The sequence below is a fragment of the Phacochoerus africanus genome, chromosome 5 (assembly GCF_016906955.1).
Source record: "Phacochoerus africanus isolate WHEZ1 chromosome 5, ROS_Pafr_v1, whole genome shotgun sequence".
NCBI lineage: Eukaryota > Metazoa > Chordata > Mammalia > Artiodactyla > Suidae > Phacochoerus > Phacochoerus africanus.
Genome location: NC_062548.1, coordinates 40,573,071 through 40,598,372, shown reverse-complemented (window position 1 = coordinate 40,598,372; position 25,302 = coordinate 40,573,071). Strand labels below are relative to the sequence as shown.

The 25,302-nt window shown below is 44.1% G+C and overlaps 1 protein-coding gene across 2 annotated transcripts in view; it reads left to right on the top strand.

The window, feature by feature from the left end:
• The window catches only part of RBFOX1 (RNA binding fox-1 homolog 1), a 1,607,565-nt gene that overhangs the window by 935,476 nt on the left and 646,787 nt on the right, over positions 1-25,302 (top strand). For both annotated transcript variants that reach the window (XM_047780555.1, XM_047780550.1), the window contains exon 4: positions 25,124-25,165. In XM_047780555.1, the coding sequence (XP_047636511.1) occupies positions 25,139-25,165 (27 nt within the window). In that variant the 5' untranslated portion in view covers positions 25,124-25,138. The remainder of the gene's footprint in view (positions 1-25,123; positions 25,166-25,302) is intronic.

Genomic DNA, 25,302 nt, shown 5'->3' with positions numbered 1-25,302 from the left:
AGGCGCTATAGTAGGTTCCAGATGTATAGGGTCCATGTTCCCTTAGGACTGGCATTTAGTAGATGAAAGCAAAACACAAACCACATGGTCACGTAGGAGAAGTGAGAAAAAGGAATACTCACGGAGTCCTTACTTCTTGCCCAGCACTTTCTTCCTCCTCTTTGTACACAAGCTCTTTTAGTCCATGCGCCAGTGCGGTTCTTATCCTTCTTTACACCCCAGGAAGCTGCAGGGCAGAGAAGGTGAGCAACTGGCTCCAGAGTTCACACAGGTAGAAAGTTGCAGAACCAGGACTCTCAGCCCATTATGTGTATGTTCAGTCTCCCCTCTTTGTCTCAAAATAAATACAGTCAGGGCAGAGGCAAGCTGGGCAGTGGACTACTCTGGCAGTAGGTGGCATTTCATCTGAGATGAGAAAAATAAGAAGTCCCATTCAAAAAATAAATGTGGGAACTCTAAGCAGAGATCAGCTTGTGCAAAGGCACTGAGGTAGGAATGCTCTTGGCAAGTTAAAACAAAACAAAACAAAACAAAACAGAAACACACAATGGGAAACTGTCAAAGGAAGAGGATGATGCCCTTTAAGGAAAGAAGACTTTGGGGTCTAGCAGGCGTGGAGATCCATTCTCTGTCCTTTTTTTTTTTTTCGTTTTAGGGCCGCACCCACAGCATATGAAAGTTCCCAGGCTAGGGGTTGAATCAGAGCTATAGCCGGCCTACACCACAACCACAGCCACTCAGGATCTGAGCCCCATCTGCAACCTATACCACAGCTCACAACAATGCTGGATCTTTAACCCACTGAACGAGGCCAGAGGTCAACCCTGCATCCTCATGCATTGTAGTTGGGTTCATTACTGCTGAGCCACAGCGGGAACACCTCTCTGTCCCTTTTTACATCTTCTTTCAAAGCTTCTGTCATGCCATCTTTCATGGACATGTGGATATGAGGCATCCAATTTAGAAATAACAAACTTCAGAATGGATAAAGCCTTTCTGATGAGGTCACCTCCCTTTTTCTAGATCAGAGATGGATGTACCAGGCTTACAGATACAGTGCACACAACAGGCATCACCTATTGATGGCTGCATTCGTGTCCATTTAGCTCTCAAATAGAGCCCCAGAATGCTTCTCAACACAGGATCATAGGCTGCCATTTTAATCATCCAGAGGTGGAATGTGTTACCCCGGCATGTGTTTTCTGCTAGATCTAAGCCATAGCCTTTGGAAGGAGCTGACAACAAGAAAGACTTGGTGTTTCTGGTGCCCATGGGGGTGGAACCCCCCGTCATCCCAGGGGATGTTTTGAACAGGCAGCCACTTAAGTTTCTATATCCTCGTGATAATCATATCTTGGAAAAGGCTTTAGGAAGAGGATCATAAAACCAGGCATTTCCTAGCAGCGGGCTATGGTGTGGCTTGCTAAGAATGTGCTCCTAATGCATTTTAATGACATGCTTTATAATATCTTATTAAAGATTGTAAGAGCATCTAATAATCATTTAATAAATATTAATGAAGCATTTAGAGACTGCACCTTAATTTACAACCCTGGCTCTCGTATCCTGCCCTGGACATTAACACCTGGGGACATGGTTGGCTCCAACAGAGACTGTCATGGAGAGACTAGTTCTGTGTCATTGTGCCATCTTGGTACCATAAGTGATTTTAAAAAATAATAATTCTTGGAATGCAGTTCAGGGCAATGAAGCTTGATACCCAAAGCAGTTTTAGCAATTATTATTCTGTTTGGGGAACATTAAAACATAATCTACCATGAATTTATAATCCATAGCTTCTCTCTCATGCATTTTTTTCAATAATAGGCAATAATTATAGGCCCTCGTGCAAAGACTCCTGTACATGTTGGCCAGTACCCTGTCCCTCCCTTGTCGTTAAGTCTTGCAGGCAGTAGATCCAATATTGAGCTCAAGCCGTCCTCTGCAATTCTCTCCAGCCGCTGCTGGCCCTCAGCCAAGCTGGTTTCACACTGGGCTCGAAGTCATACTTCACAGAAATCCAAAGGTGGAAGGGCCCTTGGAAATTGCCCTGTCTGCCTTCACACTTTATAGAGGAGGAAGCTGAGGTCCAGAGAGGAGATGGGACATTTGAAGTCACACAGCAAATGAATAGCAGAGATCGTTCTGTATCCAGGGGCCTTAGATTTGCAGTCGCATGCCTCCCAGGCTCACAGCTGGGGGTAGTGGCACCCACTGGGGAGATCTTGGGTCGACAGTGGTGCTTCCTCCAAGGCGGTCCTGGGGAATGCTTGGCTTCGGGGGCGGGGTCTATGCCTCTGACCTCCCAGCCAGCCAGGAGCCACGAGTGCCCTGGGGCTCCTCCGTACTATGAGGCGTTGGCCAGCAGATGGCGCTGCAGGGATTTAAACTGGAGCCGCCGCGTCCAAAAAGCAGCCCTGGGCTGGGCTGAGATTCACAAACCCCCGCAATCAGGGACTGTTTGAAAAGAGAGGATCCGTCCTCTGCTGCAGGGCCCTTTGGATCCCTGGGCCCCTGTGAGGAGCCCTAGCCTTGCTTGGGAGAGAGAGCCAGGTGGGCTGGGCACACTGGCTGTCTTAGTTCCAATTCTGCTTTGTGCAAACCAGAGAGCTTGCTACTTTGGGGCAAGACTCCGCCAAAGCTCAGGGTCTCCCTAGAAGAGAAGATCTCTCTAAGGAACACGAAGACCCTCCTTTCCCGGGAGGAGCAAGGCCCACGTTCCCACGTTCGCTAAGGCGGGTGTTTCATCTTCCCCTTCCTGACTCCCAGGCCTGCGGATGGCTGCCAGGCCATGTTTGATGTGTTTTAATTAATAATTTAATTTGTGTGCCCATGACAGAATGGTTTTGCAAAGGAATTTGATTTACTTTTCAAAATTGCAGTATTAAATGAATAAAGGGCAGTTTAGGGCAGCTCTTATATTTCTGAATACGTTGACTCTCTTTTCCTCTTCTTTCATCTTTCCCACACCCCCCAACAGACCTCTCATCTCCTGGTCTCTCTCACATACACACACACACACACACACACACACTCATACGCAGCAGCAGCAGCAGCAGCAGCAGCAGCAGCAGTAGCAGTTATAAGCCTCTCTTCCCCCTCCTTCCAGAAGCTGCAGCATTTCCACAGCGAGATGCAGGCAGGATGCAAGACACGGATGTCCCAGGCTAGGGCAGGTCGACCCATCAGTCAGAAATATCCTCCCTGAACCTCCCAGGTAGATGTTGTGTCCGTGGACTCTCTCCCTGCCTCTTGATTCTCAGGCCCCTCCGTCCTCTTACCAGAGGGCACTGTACCACCTTTAAATCAGACTTAGAGGAAATTGACAGGGGGCACCTGACGAGCGAAGGATCTGTCTAGAGTGGCGTGTGTGCTTTGGCTGGTGATACAGGGGCCGCCACATCTGCCAGGTCAGGCGTCTGAGTTCGACCCCTTCGAAGCGAGCGCGGCCGGAGGTCCAGCCATCCTGCAGCCCTGCCCATATCCTCCTGTTCTTTCTGGGCCACAGGGCACTTGCTGAGAAAGCCCAGTGGTTGCAAGGGCACGGACTCTCCAACTCCCTTCTAAACAGCATTCATACCTTAAGAAGATGAGAACACAATGCCCTCGCGAGAAGACTTGCGTTTCCTGCAGGCAGACCCGCTGTCTTATTTAACTCGCTAGCACAGGGTAGACGCTCGTAAGTATTTGTTCAATTAAGAATCAAGGAAATGAATAGAGAGGGTGAATCATCGCTCTGAAGACGTTAATTACATCTGTTTTATCTAACGAGCTTTATATAATACTTTCTGCCAGGAACTTTTCAAAGTGCTTTTGAGATAGAAACTCGTGTATGTCTAAACCCTGTAACTGACACCACTGATAGTCAGTTCCTTTTATTTTTTTATTTTTATTTTTTGCAGAAGTAGAGGTGGAAGTTAAGTAACTTGTCCAAGGTGAGGCAGCAAGTAAGTGGCAAAGCCAGGTTTCCAGCCCCAGCAGTCCGACTCCAGAGTTTTTCTCTAAATCTCTCTGCTCAACTTCTTCTAATCCTTAGTCTTTTTCTCCTCTGACCAAGACGAATGTACTTAGATAAACCCAACCAGGGAACAAAGATGCATGGAATTTAATCCCTAAAGCTCACCTTTCAGAATTTTGCTTTCCAAAGACATAGCAAAGCAGGTTTCCAGATGAAAGAGGAATAGTGAAATTAGTTTATTTTACCCAGAAGACAGAGAACTCCCCCACCCCTTTACCACTGTAATCTGTAGACTATATTTTTTGGTGTTAAGGAAGCAAAGAAGAAAAAGGGAAGGAAGGAAAAAAAAAGAGCAAAGGAGGGAGAGGAGAAAAAAAAAGGGATGGAGGAAGAAGGCAGAAAGGAAAGAAGGAAAGAGAAAGAGAGAAAGAAAAGAAAAGAGAGGAAAGAAAGAAAGAGAAACTTTATTTCATTACCAGCAAAGAAATGGTGTTTGCAGCCCTGACTTCTCTTTTGCCTGCTGCTTGGCACAGGTTCCTTGCCTCGAAGCCTGCAGAAATATTGGAAGTCAAGATCCAATATAATAATTGGCTTACAGATTTGAAGAAGGATAGACAGACTTTTCCATTTCCAAGATTCATTAGTCCAGTTCTGCATCTAATAGACAGGGCTGGCTCTGTGTGTTAGCCATTTTCTAATCAAATTGGCACACAGTCCTTGCTCTCTCTGGGTGGAAATGGACTGCTGTAGAATTGCTCTGCCTCAGTGCGGGGCTGGAGTTGGATGGGGTGGGGGTTTTCTCACTGATGCTAGACCATCTTAAGCTCTTCCTCTTTGTCTCATCACAATAAGGACCCTCCCCCTCCCTTGCCTGTTAGAAAATTCAACCACACATCCTTGTGACTTCGATTTGGGAAAGACTCCCAAAGCTCGTTTGCATGCTCTTGAGTTTCTTTGAAAATATGAACCAACTGCAAACTCTCATAGGACTTGCTATACCTAGAAAATCTCAGAGGAGCATGGAGCTTGGTGATGGGTCTATGAAGCAATTCAGATATCCTAGAGTTTGTCTTTAACAAAGAAAACAGCATGGCAGAGGCCAATGAGAGAAGGTTCTAGTATCAGTCAGACACGGGTATGATCCCAGCTCTAGCTGTATGTTTGTGGGAAAGTATACAATCGAAGCCTCATTTTCCTCATTCATAAGTTTAAATCATATCAGCAATCCTGCTGTTTGGAAGCCCAATCTCCAAATGAACTTAATTAAAGGTTGCCATTAATGCAAGGGTAAAATAGAAAAAAATCAAAAAGTTGAAGCTGATCAAAAAGAGGCAGAAAGGGCTCAGCAGACTATTTGAAACTGATAGGAGAATGCTAATGCATCACACAGACAAAACTCTCCTTAAAAAAGACACATGCCCCTGCATGTTCATTGCAGCACTATTCACAGTAGCCAAGACATGCAAACAACCCAAATGTCCATCCACAGATGATTGGATTAGGAAGATGTGGTATATATACACAATGGAATACTACTCAGCCACAAAAAAGAACAAAATAATGCCATTTGCAGCAACATGGATGGAACTAGAGACTCTCATATTAAGTGAAGTAAGTCCAAAAGAGAAGGACAATTACCATATGATATCACTTATATCTGGAATCTAATATACAGCACAAATGAACCTTTCCACAGAAAAGAAAATCATTTCCTTGGAGAACAGACCTGTGGTTGCTGAGGGGGAGGGAGTGAGATGGACTGGGCATCTGGGGTTAATAGATGCAGACTATTGCCTTTGGAATGAATAAGCAATGAGATTCTGCTGTGTAGCACTGGGAACTATATCTAGTCACTTATGATGGAGCCTGATAATGGGAGAAAAAAGAATGTATACATGTATGTGTGACTGGGTCACCTTACTGTATAGTAGAAAACTGACAGAACACTGTAAACCAGCTATAATGGAAAAAAATAAAAATCATTATACAAATAAAAAAAAATAAGGAACACTAACTCTTTATGCATTCTTATCCTCTTCTCTGTCTTGAGAAATGCTCTTCATTCAGGTTGGAATAAACTGTAGTAGGGTCAGTACTGGTGCAACAATCTTAGGAGAGCATTAGCTGTCAACAAACCTAAGTATTTTTACCCAGACTTATATCCCCCAAACAACAGACTCACTTGGACCCGAGATCGTTAACTATCATTGAGAATGTGTGGCAAAAAGCATAGGGGATGTTCTTGATGTGGCGCAGTGGGTGAAGAACCACATACTGTCTGTGAGGATGAGGGTTCCATCTCTGGCCTCACTCAGTGGGTTGAGGATCCAGCATTTCTGCAAGTTGCTGCAGAGTGTGCACATGCGGCTCGGATCCGGTGTTGTCGTGGCTGGGGCACAGGCCTCAGCTGCAGCTCCAAGTCAACCCCTCATCTGGGGCATGATATTGGAAATGGAGACATATCAGATAAACTTGCGGTTTTCAAAGCAGATGGGAGGAAGCTGGTTAGCTCTCTAAATGGCAGGCTGGTAGCATCTCATATACCCTGCATGCATGTGTCAGGGAGGTCATGAGAAGCGTGGCTGGTGAGTTTATTGAGGAGGAAAACACAATAACCAGCTTCATGCATTGATTCATTTAGGACAACCTCGACCCAGCGCAAGTCATTTCTGCCTGAATTGGTGGGTTTGGAGAATGTGGTAGATACACTGTATGAACTTAACCAGCAGCATCAACAAGGAGACTTTGTGGGACACGTATGTGACCCTTATGGGGTGAGGTGGAAGATGATGGGCTGGAAGTTCAGAAAGTGGATGGATAAGTTGTAAGTTATAAATAGATGGATCATCATGGTGAGTAGATTGGTCCATAACGCCTTGGTGGTTTGAAACTGAGTGACTCCAGTGAGCTTGGATCCCAGGTCTATCCTGGTGGCATTTTTCTCAACGTCTGGATGCAGGAAGAGAGAGAGAGAAGGATGCCCTTCAGTTACGGGGATGGTTGGATGTGGAGTGCTGTCATCTGTTGAGGTCATAGCTTTCACACCCATTTCATAGATGAGAACAGGCATCATGGCCAGCATATCAGTTTCCTGGGGTGGCCATAACAAATGACCACACATGAAGTGGTTTCCAACAACAGGGATTTATTCTCTCCATGTTCTGGAGGCCAGAAGTTTGAAATCATGGTGTCAGCAGGGCCATGTCCCCTTCTAGGAAGGGATCTTCCTGCCTCTTCCAGCTTCTGGAGGCTCCTGGAATTCCCTGTGGCTTGTGGCAGGGTCACTGCAATCTTCGCCTCTGTTGTCACACAGGCTTATTCCCTGTATATCCTTTTTCTGCCTCTCGTATGAATGCTTTCATTGGACCTAGAGACTGCCCTAAGCCACTATGATTTCTTCCCTATTCTTACTTTAATTGCATGTGCAAAGACTCTAAGTAAGGTAACAGTCTGGGGTTCTGGCTGGGCACGAATGGTAGGGGATGCTGTTAACCCACTGTAGGAAGTTACGGGCCTATCCAAGGTCCAAGGATCAAGGGGAAGGTCTGGGACTTGTACACACTTCTGTCTGACTCTCCAGAGGGGCATTTCCCTTTTATCTTAGAGGAAATGGTCAGGATAGGAAAACTATCCCGATCCTTGTCACTGGAAGAAGACTCGAGGAAATGTGGGTGTATAGCCTTGAAAAGAAAATACTCGGAGGTCCCATTGTGGCTTAGCAGATTAAGAACCCCACCAGTATCCACAAAGATGTGGCCTCACTCAATGGGTGAAAGATCCAGCGTTGCTGTGGCTGTGGTGTAGACCAGCAGCCAAAGCTGTGATTTTGATTCCTAGCCAGAGAACTTCCATATGCCTCACATGTGGCCTTAACCAGACCAAAAAAAAAAAAAAAAAAACTCAAGTAACATCCTGAAAAACATACATTGACTATGGAATAAACTTTAATGTGAAATTCTTTACAAAAAAAAAAAAACATGCTCAGGGGGAGGGATTATGGGGACAGAGCAAAATGGAGCCCCAGAAAGAGAACCCCCTTGGTTCAGCTTGCCTGGTGGGAGCAGAATCTCATGTGGTCTGTGGGCTATGACTTTGCCTTTTCTACAGCTATAGCCAGGGTGGTGCCATAGACAAAGTGAGTGGAGAGGAAGTGACCAGCGGATGTGCTTCAATGATTTAAAGGCAGAGAGGCAGGAAGACCTAGTGGTTAAGAAAGGACCCTAAACATAGTTCCCATCATGGCTCAGTGGTTAACGAATCTGACTAGCATCCAAGAGGACAAAGGTTCTATCCCTGGTCTCCCCTGGCCTTGCTCAGTGGGTTAAGGATCTGGTGAGGCATTGCTGTGAGCTGTGGTATATGTCTCAGACACGGTTCAGAGCCTGCATTGCTGTGGCTGTGGTATAGGCCAGCAGCTGTAGCTCCAGTTTGACCCCTAGCCTGGAACCTCTGTATGTGGCAAGTGTGGCCCTAAAAAAGCAAAAAAAAAAAAAAAAAAGGACCCTAAGCCTTAATGCCTGACCTCAAATCCTGGCTCTGTCTTTGACTTGCTTGGTTAGCTTGGGCCAGTTGCTTAACATTTCTGAGCTACCAACCAGGGAAGGGATGAAAATCATATTAGCCTCATTAGTCATCTGAGATGATTCACTGTGTTGAGATAGTGCATATAAGCCCTGAATTGAGTCCATCTCACTTAATTAGTGCTGGTTACGGTGATTAATTAAATATTCTTATGCTCCCAAGCACCACCCCACGTTATCACCCACCACCCAGAGAACGCAGACAGCTTGGGTCCCTGGCCAAGGTGGTCCTCCTTTGGCTGCCTGACACCCACGGAACCCCACCACCTCATCCGTGGTACCCTGCAATTCATCTCCTCCTCATTAGTGTAATTACACAGGCTTTCCTCTCCTACAGCAGCACTGCCAGGGGCTGCTAGGGAGGCTTCAGCCAAGTCGACTGGACGGGCTTTCTCATTATTCAGGGTGCTCGTTACTGAGGTTAGCGTGGATTCCTACCTTCACTCAGGCCCAGGGAAGGAGATGAATCTCGGCATGTGCTTTAGCCCTCTGGTGGCTGCCTACAAGTTCTGGATGGCCACGGTGTCTCCTCTTGTTCTCCTTGAAAATCGGATGATTTTACTATTTTTAAATCAATCTGAGTTTGTTTTTAAAAGAAAAGATTGAAGCCTAGAGTCAGGAGCAAATTGCAAATTGGCCACCTTCTGTTTGTGAAGATCTACCATCTAGAGCTATAAATATAAATGTGTGTATATATATGATACATGTTTATATATGTCTATATTTATATATGATATATAAAATGTCTATATATTTATATAGATATCATCTGCTAAAGAAGCATTATTTCTCCCCCCTCCCAAGCTCTATCATAATTCCTCAGTGGAATTAGAGATGATATCCCCTAACAATCCCAAAGAACAAATTGTTTCTTGTTAAATAGCTCTATCCTTGAACTTCATGGGCTATTTTGATTTGTGGTGGTGGCTTTTCCTTTTCACCTTCCTGAGGGACCCCCTGCCCCTGCTTGTGTACACTTGAACTGAAATCCTTTTGCTTTCTCTGGGCACAAGGCATAGCCTCTTTGCTAAGCCTCCTCTAATGTGCAAAGTTTCCAGGTGCTGTGGCCAAGAGCATGTCCCTATAGTCCTGGGGAAGGAGGCTCTTCTTGGCTCACGGGAGAATTGCTCTGGTTGGAAACATAAGGTGAATCAGCAGGAATAAGGAGGAATAGATAGAATTCGGTTCAGCAAAAAGAGCACAAGCACCAATGATCATTGTATAGCTATAAATGTAATAAAATTCATTGAGTAATTTAAGAAAAAGAAGATGTGGTATATATGCACAATGGAATACTACTCAGCCACAAAAAAACCAAAACGATGCCATTAGCAGAAACATGGATGGAACTAGAGACTCTCACACTAAGTGAAGTAAGTCAGAAAGAGAAAGACAAATACCATATGATATCGCTTATATCTGAAATCTAATATACGGCATAAAGGAACCTTTCCACAGAAGAGAAAATCGTGGGCATGGAGAACAGACCTGTGGTTGCCAAGGAGGAGGGGGAGGGAGTGGGATGGATTGGGAATTTGGAGTTAATAGATGCAGACTGTTGCCTTTGGAATAGATAAGCCATGAGATCCTGCTGTGTAGCACTGGAACTATATCTAACCACTTATGATGGAGCATGATAATGTGAGAAAAAAAGAATGTATACATGTATCTGTGACTGGGTCACCTTGCTGAACAGTGGAAAATTGATAGAGCACTGTAAACCAGCTATAATGGAAAAAGTAAAAATCATTATTAAAAAAAGAGCACAAGCACCTACTGTGCACAGGTTGCACCTCGCTAGCCCTGTCTTCAGAAGTCAGCAAGGGCTGGAGTTCCCATCATGGTGCAGTGGAAATGAATCCAACTAGGAATCATGAGGTTGCAGGTTCGATCCTTGGCTGCACTCTGTGGGTTAAGGATCTGGCATTGCCGTATGTGGGATATGGTGTAGGTCGCAGATGTGGATTGGATCTGATGTTGCTGTGAATGCAGCGTAGGCTAGCAGCTGTAGCTCCGATTTGATCCCTGGGAACCTCCATATGTTGCGGCTGTGGCCCTAAAAAGCAAAAAACAAAAAACAAAAGCAAAAGTCAGGAAGGCTACTTACACTCTCCTCTGATCCTCAGCGTTGGTGTGAGCGGGGGCATGCGTCTGCTGTCTGGGGAGCATCATGACAGAGTTAGCAGGTTCTGATAACACGGTGACTGTCTTTTAGGGGGTTACAGCGAGGCCACCCTCACCCCCAAGTCTTCCCTGAGAACCTGCAAACAGCAGGAAACGGGAACTTTCTTTAAGTCAACTTCAGCATGAGGACACTGAGCACAGTCACGGCTAGTACACAAAGGACCACTGTAAAGGCACAGAATGGCTCCTTCTAGAAGGATTTAACATAGTAGAAGAAAAAGAAGCAGAGGAGGGAGGGAGGTTGGAATGGCACTTGGGTCAGTACTGAGCAACTGAAAGGAGCTGGATGACATTTTATGCATTCATTGACTTCTCTCCATCATACAGATGAGGTGGGATGGCCCAAGCGTGGGGGGCTGGGGGCACACAGGATGAGGAAACTCTGGATTCGGGTGGGTCTTTTTTTCTAACTTGGGGTATGTAGTTTAGCCTCTCTACACCTCAGTTCTTTCATCTATTAAAAGGAATGACAAGAATAAGAATACCTGACACACAGGGAAGTCAATATGGGCTGAAGAAGGCAGAGGGGGCTGAGGTTGGGAATAATCAACCCTCCAGGAGTCTAGGGGTGAAGATGAGAGCCCTTGACCATCTCCTCTCTGCTTCTGCTCCCTCGCTGGGCTCCAGCTGGATAGAAGATTGTGACCATTTCAAGGGCACTTCAAAAAAGATGGACCAAAGGAGGGAGGAGCAGATGAGGCTGCCTGGAGAGCCCTGTGGCTTTCCTTCCCATGAAACATCTGGAGACAACCCCTGGCAGCCATTTGGTACCCAGCCCCTGTGAAGATACAGGAGCACATATGCTTGAGGGTCCCCCTTGCTGAGGACAAAGGAGTAGAGATGCTCCTAATGCTTAACCTCAGTGCTTCTGTAGATTTTATGTGCACAGGAATTACCCAGGGTCTTGAAAACCCAGATTCTGAGTCACCTGGTCGATGTGGGGCGGGGGTGGGGGTGGGGGGTGCAGTTTCTGAGATACTGCACTTCCTTTTTTTTTTTTTTTTCCTTTACAGCCACACCCACAGCATGCAAAAGTTCCAGGGCCAGGAATCTAATCTGCGCTGCAGCAGCAGCAGCCCCAGCCACAGCAGTGACAATGCCCAGTGCTTAATCCACTGAGCCACTAGGAAGCTCCCGAGAGGCTGCACTGATAGTCATCCTCCACTGTAGGCTGATGCTGCTGGTCCTGCAGATGCCGCCACCTTGAGCATCCAGGTCCTGCAGGACACTCCGGGGAAACCGTGCTGGGGATTCTGCTCTTTGCATTTCCTTCCTCGCCCACAATCGCTCGCGCACTCCACTGTGGAGCTGGCCCATTTATCCTAGTTAAAGGGTTCTCCTGCTCCCAGTCATTATCCCTCACGATGCTGATTATGTTAGACACTCAAATTAAATAAAATGCACCCTATCAAATGCACTGCACACAAAAAGAATATTTATTTGAATATTAAGTACAAATAAGACCTCCCCGGGGATTATCTCAGGGCGCATTTGCAGAATTTAATTGCAAGGTTTTTTTTTTTTTTTTCCCACTCAGGTTCTTTCAGAACGCTCCTTGTGAAAATATTTTCTTTCCAAAGGTAAAGCTGTGCTCTGTTGGTTTATTATTATTATTATTTTAAATCTGAAGAGCTCTCCGAGCTCAGTCATTACTTCCAGTGTCTAATTAATACAGATGATGACAAAGCAAACAGCCAGATGACCTAGATTTTCCTTTCTCAATTGCCTGCAATTTCCATGAATTGTATCAGAACGTGCGTGAACCTCGTTCTTTCAGTAAAGATTCTTTAAGTTTAGGGTTTTAAGAGCTCATTTTTCATGAAGCATATGTCTTCCAGCACTCCCTCCATGAAGGCTTCCAGGAAGGCTGGGGTCATGTGCATGCACACACACACACACACACACTCACTCACTCACACACACACACACACACACACACACACAGCAACAATAACAACCACCATCCAGGCAACCCTTTCAGACAACTGAACTGGAAAATTAGAAAATGAGTACTCCTCAAGCTTCTCCAGCTACAGGATTGTTCCCATTTCTTAAAGGATGACATTTTGTAAAGTCATAGATCAGGAATGGAAAAGACCTCTTAGAGCTGTGTAAAGATTTTGTCAGATGCAGAAGGCAGCATGGCTTAGAGAGCCAGCCTTGGGATGTCACGGGGGCTGTGCCTTCCCCTGGAAAGTCACTTATGTTCCTATTTCCTTGTCTGGAAAATTGCTTCAGTGGGACGTAGTTCATCTCGTTATTTTTTTATTCTTTCTGATAGTATAGTGGTTGTTACATGATTTATTTCTGTTGACATGCTCCATGATCTGTAGACTGAACTTTTAATGTCGCAGCACAAAACTTCCAAAAGGATCAGCCACTTTTCCAAACCTTAATCTTCTCCCACGGCAATACTATCCACCCAGCATTGAAGCACATAGCAGAGCAGGCCCAGTCCATTGGCAGTTTATAAAAAGAACACATAGTAATAACGAGACAGACTTTGGATTAAATTCACTTTCTTGCATTGAAAAGGCTCTTAAGTGGTGCTGTCTATGGGCTGCTCTTCTGGTTGCTTTGTAGATATTAACTCCTTCAAACCTTGTAATGACCCTTTGGGGTGAGGCTCAGCTGAGGAATTTGTCCAAGGTTCCTAAGCTAATAAGTAGCAAGCTTGAGATGTGAACCTTGGAAGTATGGCTTTTAGAGTTTATCCTCTTAACACGAGATGCCTCTCAAATATCTTTCAATTAACATGATCAGGATGACTGCCCAGATAAGGCTGTGGCCGGTGTATTTCTGCTGAATCTATTTAATTAGGATGCAGATTATAACATTTTCAACTTCTGAAGAAATTAGAAGAGTTTGGCAACATCTCGCCAGAGAGAAAACGTCCAGTTAAAACATCTTAATTTAAAAACGTCTTGAGAACATATATTTCTTCTAAGCAGAGGTATGCAAATGGTATGTAAATCACCCACCTGGCCCTCTCCACTCTTTCTTACCTCTGGATGTGGAGAGCGGGATGATGGGAAAATCTCAGTTGAGAGCTCCATACTATATAATCACAGTTCTCTGGCTATAAGGTAATGATGGTCCCAGGAGACTGGTTCAGGGAAGAATGCCAAGCCTTTTAGTTCCTCAGGACATTTTAGTGAATGCTCAGATTTTCTTGGATTGAGCAAATGGTTGGGTGGGTTTGGGGGGAGCAATTATAACCCTTGATTATGAAGGAGAGGAATGGTGATTGCTTCTGCATCTGAAACAAATAGAAATCATCTTTGTGATAACCAACAATTGTTTTCTCCCTCCCTCCCCTGCCTTGGTTCACAAAATACCTTATTAAATCTGGAGAATAAAAATGTGCTTGGGGTAATGGTTTATTATTAGAATAAATAATAGGCAGTATGCCCCCCCCACACCCACCCACCCACCACCACCACAAACACACCTTGCAAGTTATCAGATGCAAAGGAGTCTTTTGGTTTCACTTGTGAAAGTGTCAGGCCAGCCTGGGGCTCTTTGTGGCCAGGGACTGTCCTTTCCCTTCAAGACCAGCGTCAAGCCTGAAATTAACAACTCCAAGTGAGATCGCATCCTTGTAGGAAGCAGATGGGTGCAGGGGGCTAAGGGGATCCATGCCAGGTGCTGCTTGCCGCCACCACCTCTTGCTTGGTGCTTGTCTATCTAATCCGTCTGCCTGGACAGCTCTGTCCCAGATCTGGGGGACTTGTTCTGCTGCTAATGGGGTATTTAACAACTGGGTGCAAGGCACAGCAAGTGCAAAAAAGCCTTTCCTCCAAAGAAAACAGCTCTTTAAAACCTGTTATTTGAGGCTTGCTCAAGTTCTGCGGGCAACCTGACCTCTGACACCCCTTTAATCAGATAACCAACACTTGACTCTCCCCAGGGGCTTACATCTGGAACACTGGCTCTCTTGTGATAAGTACCAGCATCATCAAACGAGCTGGTTTTGCAGGGAACAGCGGGGGAAGAAGTGCTCACTCAGTGTTGTGTAGTGCCTGGCGTAGACCATACCATAAGTCACTAAAGTGCTAAAAATACTCAGCAGTTTGAGATTTTCAGAACAGGCTCCACAAATTACCCCCTAAGCCCTGCTGGCCATCAGTTAAATCTATTAGTGCTTTCATTCTTTGGGTTGATCGGTTCATGTTTACATATAACACCAAACCATTGATTTTTTTTTTTTTCACCAGTTAGTATTTGTGTGTGTGTGTCTTTTGTCCTTTTAGGGCTGCACCAGCGGCATATGGAGGTTCCCAGGCTAGGGGTCTAATTGGAGCTTTAGCCGCTGGCCTACGCCAGAGCCATAGCAACGCCAGATCCAAGCTGCGTCTGCAACCTGCACCACAGCTCATGGCAACGCCAGATCCTTAACCCACTGAGCAAGGCCAGGGATTGAACCCACAACCTCATGGTTCCTAGTCAGATTCGTTCCCGCTGCACCACGACAAGAACTCCCCCAGTTAGTATGTAGCCTTTCCCCATCTTCCCAACCCTGTTCGGCTCCCCTCCACAGCTGGCCCCTTTCCAAAATCAGAGGAGATTTTAGCAGCAGATTCTGGTTCTCCCCAAGGTTAAAATGAAAATGTGGGGGTGGAAAGAGATGCTGGGTTCCTCAAGTCCTCTCAAATGCATGTGCTTTGGTAATATACCATGAGTCAGAATCAAGTTAATTACTCATAGCTGACCTGACTCATTGTTGTGGCTTTTTGTTTTCATTTTTTTTCAATTGATGATTCCACACTTTCGTTTTCTGAATCCTATGCACTTACTACTTTCACACGCTATTTTTTTTTTTCCTCCCTTAGCTCCAAAAGAAATAACAGCTACCAGTGATGGGATCTATAGGTGCTTCTCTGACATAAATGAGCCTGCTTTCTTGGAATCAGAAGGACACACGTCACTGTAGGATCCAGTTGGGAAAGCAGTGGACTTTATTGCAACCATACGATGGCTTGGATTATTCAGGGACTTCAAGTCTTTATAGACTGAGACTCTAATAACATTTCTTATCAGAACACAGAAGTAGGGTGGGCAGATCAATCTATTTATTTATTTACTTACTTTTCTTGTTCTGTTTTTTTCTTTTTTGGCTGCACCTGCAGCATATGGAAGTTCCTGGGCCAGGAAGCCAATCTGAGGCAGAGCTGTGACCTATGCCACAGCTGCAACAACAATGAACTCCTTTTTTTTTTTTTTTTGGTAATGTCCAAACTGAAAAGAATCCACACTAAAATACATACTGTCCCTGAAAAGTTGGAGTTGAACTTTTCCCAAAAGTAACCCTTTTGGTACTCTGGGGAGTTATTTATAGAGACCATTAATTGAGTACTTACTACATGCCAGGCCAGATGTGGGTTTGATGCTGTGCATAGTTTCTCATTTAATCATTATAATAACACTCTAACTCTCAGCTTTTGAAGTGGTATTCTTTTTCTTTTCCTTTTTTTTTTTCTTTGTCTTTTTAGGGCTGCACCCGCAGCGTATGGAAGTTCCCAGGCTAAGGGCTGAATGGGAGTTGCAGCTGCCAGCCCACACCACGGCCCCAGCAAAGCCAGATCCAGAGCCACATCTGCAACATACACCACAGCTCACAGCCACGCTGAGCAAGGCCAGGGATTGAACCCACATCCTCATGAATACTAGTCAGGTTCATTACCACCAAGCCATGATGGGAACTCCCTTAAGTGGTATTCTTAGGACTGCTGTTCATTTGAATTTACAAAAGCAGTGTATGCTCATTGCAAGAAGTTGAACTAATATGACAGAACCTAAGGTTAAAAATGAGAAGAGACTCACTACTCCCTGGGCTCCATTATTATGCTCAGGACACAATTTTTTTATTGAAGTATAGGTGATTTACAATGTTATGTTAATTTCTGCTGTACAATAAAGTGATTCAGTTGTGTGTGTGTGTGTGTGTGCGCGCGCGCGCACAGAGACATATATGTATACATATACACATTCTGTCTTATATTCTTTTCCACTATGGTTTATCACTGGATATTGAATTTAGTTCCCTGTGGTCTACAGTGGAAACTTATTGTTCATCAGTTCTGTATGTATAAGTTTATATCTGCCAATCCCAAACTCTCAATCCATCCCTTGCTCTACACACCCCCTCCCTCGCCTTGGAAACCACAAGTCTGTTCTCTATGTCCATGAATCTGTTTCTATTTCATAGATAAGTTCCTTTGTCCTAGGACACAATTTTTTGCGCCTTTGTTTGCACTTTGGCATCTCATTCCATACTTTTTCCATGTATGAATGGATCTCTGCATGCATGTATTTACATACAGGTTTTAAACAAACATTGGATTGTATTTTAAAAATCAGCTCAACTTGCTTTATTGTGTTCACTCTCTCATGAACACTCTTACATCTCAGTAACTTTTTTTAATTGAAGTATAGTTGATTTACAATGTTGTGTTAATTTTTTTTTTTTGGCCTTTTTTTTTCAGGGCCGAGTTTGCGACATATGGAGGTTCCCAGGCTCGGAGTCGAATCCGAGTGGTTGCTGCTGGCCTATGCCAGAGTCACAGCGACGCAGGATCTGAGCTATGTCTGTGACCTAAGCCACAGCCCACGGCAATGCTGGATCCTCAACCCACTGAGCAAGGCCAGGGATCGAACCTGTGTCCTCATGGATGCTAGTCAGATTCATTTCCTCTGAACCACGACAGGAACTCCCTGTTGTGTTAATTTCAGATGCAGAACAAAGTGATTTAGTGTGTGTGTGTGTGTGTGTGTGTGTGTGTGTTCTTTTCCAGATTCGGTTCCCTTATACCTTATTACAAGATTTTGAATATAGTTCCCTGTGCCATACAGTAGATCCTTGTTGTTTATCTGTTTTATATATAGTGGTGCATATCAGTTCTGTTCAATTGCTAATGAATCCACAGTATCACAGCAGAGATCAAGAGGTAGAAATTATGGCCACAAGCCAAATCTGACCCCACTACCTATTTTTGTTAATAAAGTTTTATTGAAACACAGCTACTCATGTATGTGTATATATATATATATATATATATATATATACACATATACACATACTATATATACATACACATATGTATATACATATGCATACACATATACGCATATACAATACATACATACGTGTGTGTGTGTGTGTGTGTGTATAAAGTCTCACCTTCTGGATATCAGAAGGTGAGACTGTCTCTCTCTCTTTCTATACATAGAGAGAGATGAATGGATGGATAGACAAATGGCTTCCAAACATCGTTGTGATCTCTAGAAAAGGAAAAGCCAAATAAGACCCCCCGTTCTTTCCCTTGCAGATCCAGTCTGATGAGAGGGAGGGTAAATCAGACTGACAATAAAGTCAGGCTAAAGCAGGAAGAACTGATAAGAGAGTGCTCAGAGTCAGGAGAAGATGAAACAGGCTGAGTACGAGAAAGATTCCGTGGCCCTGTTGGCTAGATGAAGACAGCGGGTGGGGGAAGATGAATCCCCGCTATTAAACATCCCGTTCAACCAGGAGAGCAAAGGGTCTCATGCTGGAGTTTATTGCTTCAGTTTCTAACCTTTCATAAGTGCTTACTTGGCAGCCCTATCGAGAGTGGTATTTGATTCTGTGGAAGCATCTTAAAGGAGCAGCACCAGACTCCCACTTTTCCTTTTTTTTTTCTTTTTTTTTCCATTTAGGCTGTAAAATGTACTGGTTTTGTGCATTACTGCCATAAGAGGAAAAAAAAATCACATGCTAGTTTCCAAATGAAAAGGCATTTAGCAAAATGCACACTGGAGATATTTTTCAAGGCTGGCTTTTAAGAGCACAGAGGGGAGGTTCCCAGGTGGTGCTGCGGGGTTAAGGATCTGGCTTGCCACAGCTGTGGGGCAGGTTGCAACTGCGGCGCAGGTTCAATCCCTGGTCTGGGAACTTCCACATGCCATGAGTGTGGCCAAAAAAAAAATGAAAATATTGAAAATTTTAAAAAGGGGTGCATAGGAACATTCTTCGTAAGATAAGGTGTTATAGGTACTTGTTTTCCTGAACCTGGCCCATAATGGTGATGGGAAATTTTTTGAAGGACCTCATTAGGTCTAGCCATATTGTAGGAATCCTTCAGAGTATCATTTCCTCTTGCTTGGAGGGTTGTGGGAAGACCATAGTAGTAGCAGAAACACAGGTGCGTGATGGGTCTCAGCCTATTTGCATAACTAGCTACTTGCACTCGGTGTCCAGTGAGAAGGGAGTTCACTTGCCACTTTACCCCCAGGATGTGAGTGTTACTATGTTGACTTCTAAACACAAGGTGGTGGCGGGTGTATGTTTTAGTGTAAGCAGTCGAATACGGAGGAGATAACACCCAATTCGCAGAGCATTTATGGGGTTGGAGAGGAACATGGCCCCAAAGGAGACGCAGGATATTATTACGAGAATGTGGACAAGATTACTAGACTATGTGCAGGGCACGTGTTGCCAAAACTCTTTAACTGTGTCTCTCATTCAGTTTTATGTTTCAAATGTAGATATGTAGTCCCTTTTGAGTTTATTTCTGTATAAAGTGTGAGGTTTAGATCAGGGTGTTTTACTTATTTATTTCGCATACAACATCCAGTTATTCTAACATCATTGGCTTTGGGGGTATATCAGTTTTTGTAGTTGTAATTTTTTACAGTGATTACATTTTTTTGTCTTTTGTCTCTTTTGGAACTGCACCCTCCACATATGGAGGTTCCCAGGACAGGGGTCTAATCAGAGCTACAGCCACCGGCCTCCGCCAGAGCCACAGCAACAGGGGATCCGAGCTGTGTCTGTGACCTACACCCCAGCTCATGGTAACGCTGGATCCTTAACCTACTGAATGAGGCCAGGGATCAAACCCGCATCCTCATGGATCCTTGTTGTGTCCGTTAACCATTGAGCCACGACGGGAACTTTAAGGATTACAAAGCATAGACTCAACGTCGCTCAGTCTACCTAGAATCAATATTTTACCATTTCTTTTTTTTTTTTTAATATTTTTACCATTTCAATTGGGACATGGAAACCTTACTGCTATATATGTTCCTTACCCTTCCCTCTCTATGCTGGGTTTATCTTTTGTATTGCATATGTGTACATTGAAAATGGTGATAGACAGTTTTGTAATTTGTCAGCTTTCAACCATCAAACATATTTGAAAGAAATGAAAAGGAATATACTTGTCTATTATATTCATATTTATCCATATATTTACTATTTCCTTTGTTCTTTAAGCTTGATCCAAGTCTCCTTCTGGTATGATATTCCCTTTGTTTAGTGATTCCTATAGCAATCATTTCAGAGCAGCTCTCTTGGCAAAGGATTTTCTTAGTTTTCTTAGTATTTCATCTTCACTTCTAAAGGATATTTTCATTGGAATTAGAATTCTGGATTGAGACTTCTTTGAACACTTAGAAAACCATGTGTTGCCTCCTTTTGGACTCTCTGGGTTTTGCTTGTTCAAATACAAAATCCACAGTTATTTAAATTGTTGCTTTTTTGCAAATACTGCATCTTTGGCTGTTTCCAAAGTCCTCTCTCTCCCTCACCTCAGGTTTTAGGAGTTTGCTTAGAGCTCGATGTGAGTTTTCTCAGGTTTTCCTCTTCAGGGTTTGCTGAACGGGCTGAATTTGTGGGTTTATATCTTTTGCCAAATGTGGGAAGTTTTCAGCCAGGATTTCCGCAAGTAATTATTCTGCAGTGAACGCTTTATTTTATTCTAACATTCCAGTGACTCAAATATTATACTTTTTTGTTCTTGTTACAAGTCTTTGAGTTTCTTTTTTTTTCTTTTCTTTTCATATTTCCCCCCTCTATAGGTCTAGTTTGGATACCTTTTTTTTTTTTTCACTGATGTGTATTCAACTTCAGTGTTTCCTCCTGCTACCTCCATTCCACATTAGAGCTTTTTCAGGGATTTTTTTCTTCTTCTTATTTTAGATTGTTATAAGGATTTTTTTCATGATGTTTATTTTCTTCATTATAGCTGGTTTACAGTGTTCTGTCAATTTTCTACTGTACAGCAAAGTGACCCCATCACACATACATATATACATTCTTTTTCTCACATTATCCTCCTTATTATTATTTTTTAAATGCAGGTTATGGATTTTACAGTTCTAAAATTCCCATTGGGTTTCTCTTTAGTATTTTTATTTTTTATTCAAGTATAGCTGATTTATAATATTGTTCCAATTCCTGCTGTATGGCACAATGACTCAGTCATACATATATATATGTAAATATATATACACACACCCACGCCCCATTCTTGGTTCCTCATTATATTTTCTATTTCTTTGCCAACACTGTTTTTTTTTTCATCCCTTTCACTGTGTTTTCCTTTACTTGTTGGAGCATTTTTATATGAGCTATTTGAAATCTAATTCTAACATCCGTGTCATCTCAGCATTGGTGTCTGTGACAATCTTTTCCCGTGTGAGTTTAGATTTTCCCATTTCTTTGTACGCCAAGTAATTTTGGTTGTATGCTGGGTATGTGCTGAGACTCTGGGTCTTGTTTCCATCTTATGGAAATGGTTGATACTTGTGTTTTAGGAGGCAATCAGTCCAGTTGGATTTAGGCTGAAAATTTCCACCTTCTTCCTATGATTTTGTTTTTAGTATCAAACCCTTTGCGGTGATGGCTGCATCAGCCCCCTGTCTATGCATCTTAGTGGTCCATCTCATTCATTTCTTAAAGTCTGTGACATCTGTTTAGGGTCACCTGCACACACATAAAGCTCAGGGGTGAGGCCAGGGTTCATAAACGTAGTGTATGGTGTCTTTTTCCCAAACCCTTTCCTCTGAATCTCAAAGGTTTGTTATTGTATCGGTTTAGTTTTTGGCTTCTGCCTTTGGTTTATTACGGCTCCTTCTTTGGTCCTCCAGCCAAAAATCTGGTGCTTTTTAACCTTTTTCATGCATGTCTGCTATTGAACCTGCAATTTGGGGCCAAGTTGCAGGATGAGAGGAAAAAATTCAGTAGGAGGTTGGCCCACCTCCTGGACCACAGCTTCTTAGTTCACAGAGGAGTTCCTGTCCCTCAGACAGTTGGGCCTCTTCGTGTATCTGCGGCGTGAGGTTGCCCAGTTCTGAGCTCTAGGCTGCCCCAAATCCAGGGGATCCTGACGAGGGGAAGAGGGAGGAACTCCCCACTTACCTGCCGTTCTGGTCGGCTTCCCCACTCCACCTGCTGCTATTCAATGTTCCGAGCCCTCCCCTAGCTGTACCATACATCGCATCCAGATTGTATCGCTGCACTGAGTGGGGGAGACAGGGCGATGTATCACTCCATCCTACCCAGACCCAGAACCTCATCACCTGCTTCCACGCATTTTACCGTGGGAAAATGCACCCACAAGGAAAAGTTTCAACTACAGCTGCTTCAAAATCCAGTGTAAGGCATTAAATACATGCGCAGTATTGTGAAACCAGTGCTGCCTAGCCCGAGAACTTTCTCATCACCCCGGAGAGAAACTCCAAACCCGTAAAGCACTTAGTCACTTCCTAGTGCAACCACTTGGCATCATCCATCACCTGCACACATATAAAGCTCAGGGCTGAGGCCGTCACCCTGCCGCCCCACCCCCCTCCCTGGCAACCACTAATATGCTTTCTGTCTCTACAGGCTTGCTCCACTTTTTTTTTGTCTTTTTTTTGCCACTTCTTGGGCCGCTTCCATGGCATATGCAGGTTCCCAGGCTAGGGGTCAAATCGGAGCTATAGCTGCCGGCCTACGCCAGAGCCACAACAACGCGGGATCCGAGCCACGTCTGCAACCTACACCACAGCTCACGGCAACGCCGGATCGCTAACCCACTGAGCAGGGGCAGGGACCGAACCCGCAACCTCATGGTTCCTAGTCGGATTCCTTAACCACTGCGCTACCATGGGAACTCCTTGCTACACTTTTTTAAAACAGTTTTTGAAGATATAAATTTTACATACCATATACACGTCGCACACCACGAAGTCACCTGTTTCAGGTGTATAACTCACTGTGTGTGTGTGTGTATGTGTGTGTGTGTGTGTGTGTGTGTGTGGTGTATACACAGAATTGTACCCATTTCCTTTTAAAAATTTTGGAATGTTTTTTTCTTTCTTGCCTTTTATCTTTCCTTTTTTTAATAGTCCATCTCACTGTGTTTTTACCACAAAATAAGAATCATAACATTCGCGCACTTTTGTAATGTCTTTTGTTGAAGACAACATAACAAAGACTAAAGACTAAACAGCGCCTTTTAAGCGTTTCCCGTCTCTCTGTTTTGCACAACAGTGTTTCAAAACGCTGCATGTTTTGGTGTCCTATCAGTGTACTATAATTTACTTTTAATTTTTCTATTACAGGTTGTAAGAGTTACAATTTTAAAATGAATCGCGCTGCAGTTAATTGACACATAGATACACATTTGTGTGTATCTCTGTTTTTCTTAGGAGCAAATTGTAGAGGTGATATTTCTGGGCTAAAGGGCAGAGCAAAGCACTGACTTATAGATTCAGGGCTCTGGCATATCCTAAATAATGATTCCTGGTTTTGTTTTGTTTTTGTTTGTGTTTTGTACTTTTAGGGCCACAACTCGGCATGAAAGTTCCCAGGCTAGGGGTCTAATCAGAGCTACAGCTGACGGCCTACACCACAGCCACAGCAACATGGGATCCGAGCTGCATCTGCCACCTATAGCACAGCTCAGGGCAACACTGTATCCTTAAACCACTGAGTGAGGCCAGGGATCGAACCCACAACCTCATGGTTCCTAGTCAGATTCGTTTCCACTGTACCATGAGAGGAACTCCCTTATTTTTGTTTTAGAGAAAATAAAAAAAGAAACCTTCAATATAAAATACATAAAATATACATCAAAAGTCAGTTCCTAAACCTTTTTCTCTTTTAGTAAAACTTGCAATATTTTGTCAGATGCTCGGAGTCAGGGGTTACCTCATTGGTGAAAAAAATGTTGGGAATACACAGAATAAATTGGGAAGGCAGAAGTGAGTTTCATTTTAGCTTAGCTGTTTGAGTTGAAGGCGGAGCCAGCCAATCCCCACAGACACAGAATGACCATCCATCCCAGGTGGGCTTGTCAATCCCCACATCACACCTGCCGTCCTCGGCATAAACACTAATACCACCCCATCCACTCCTTTAACTCCTATCTATTTTTTCCTGTTCAGTCAGTAAATGATACGACCAATCTAAAGATGCATCCTTGACTTTTTTTTTTCTTTTTAGGATTGCACCTGCAGCATATGGAAGTTCCCAGGCTAGGGGTTGAATTGGAGCTTCAGCTGCCGGCGTACACCACAGCCACAGCAATGCAGAATCCAAGCCACGTCTGCAACCTACACCACAGCTCACGGCAACACCGGACCCTTAGCCCACTGAGCGAAGCCAGAATTTGAACCCGTAACCTCATGGATACTAATTGGGTTCCTTATCGCTGAGCTGCAATGGGAACTCCGCATCTCTGATTTTTAAGAAGCACATTTTGGTAGGGCAGGGATAACGGATGCATGCTGCAGACAGCAGACATCACTAATCTTTTTTTTTTTTTTTTTTTGAGCTTAGGGAAATAGCACACACTGATCAGGGTTTCCATCTCTGATATAAGCATTGACCTCAGAATTCTCCCCAACGTGGTCCGATAGGGACATACTGCTGTCTAAGACCTGGACTGTAAGCTGCACCCCATTTGCCAAAGCACATAGCTTGGCGAAGATGCTGTGTAATGCCCAGTGCTCATTGGTAACCATCCTGAGCAGGCCTTCCAAGAAGAATGCCATACCTGTTCGACCAGGAGAGAAGGGCAGAGAGGGGAGCCCTCACCCTGGGCAGATTTTTCCTCCCAAACCCTCCGTTGTATCCTCCTCCTCACCCACCTTCCAGATTCTGGCTCATGGAGCTCCCGTCGTGGCTCAGAGGTAACAAACCCGAGGAGTATCCACAAGGACGTGGATTTGATCCCTGGCCTTTCTCAGTGGATTGGGGATCCCGTGTCTTCCTGAGCCATGGTGTAGGTCGCAAATGCAGCTCGGATCTGGCTTTGCTGTGGCTATGGTTTAGGCCGACAGCTGCAGCTGCCATTCAGCCCCTAGCCTGGGAACTTCCATGTGCTGCACCTGTGGCCCTAAAAAGACAAAAAAAGAAAAACAAAAAGAAAAGAAAAAAGCTTCTGGCTCACCCTAGCTGTGCTCCTGGATCACAGAATTGAAACTCCAGGCGAAGCTCAGGCTTTTTGGACCTAAAGAAAACATTAAATGCATAATTAATTAATCCTGCGTCTGCTTTGAACCAAGTGATTAGAAGTAACTTTCCATTTTCTTTCATGCTGTTTTCATGCAGAACCTTCTGATTCCCCCCTCTTTTTTTTTCTTTTCTTTGTAGGTTTCAAGACAACAGATGAATTGTGAAAGAGAGCAGCTAAGGGTAGGTGCATCTGTTTGTAAAATCCTTCCTGGGTCTCATTTCTGTGTGATAAGCAAAAATTTCCTTGTCTCTCTCCAGACGCAGGGTTCTAAATAGCAGGCTTCATCTTAAGACTGGTTGAGTTGAAAATATTTATC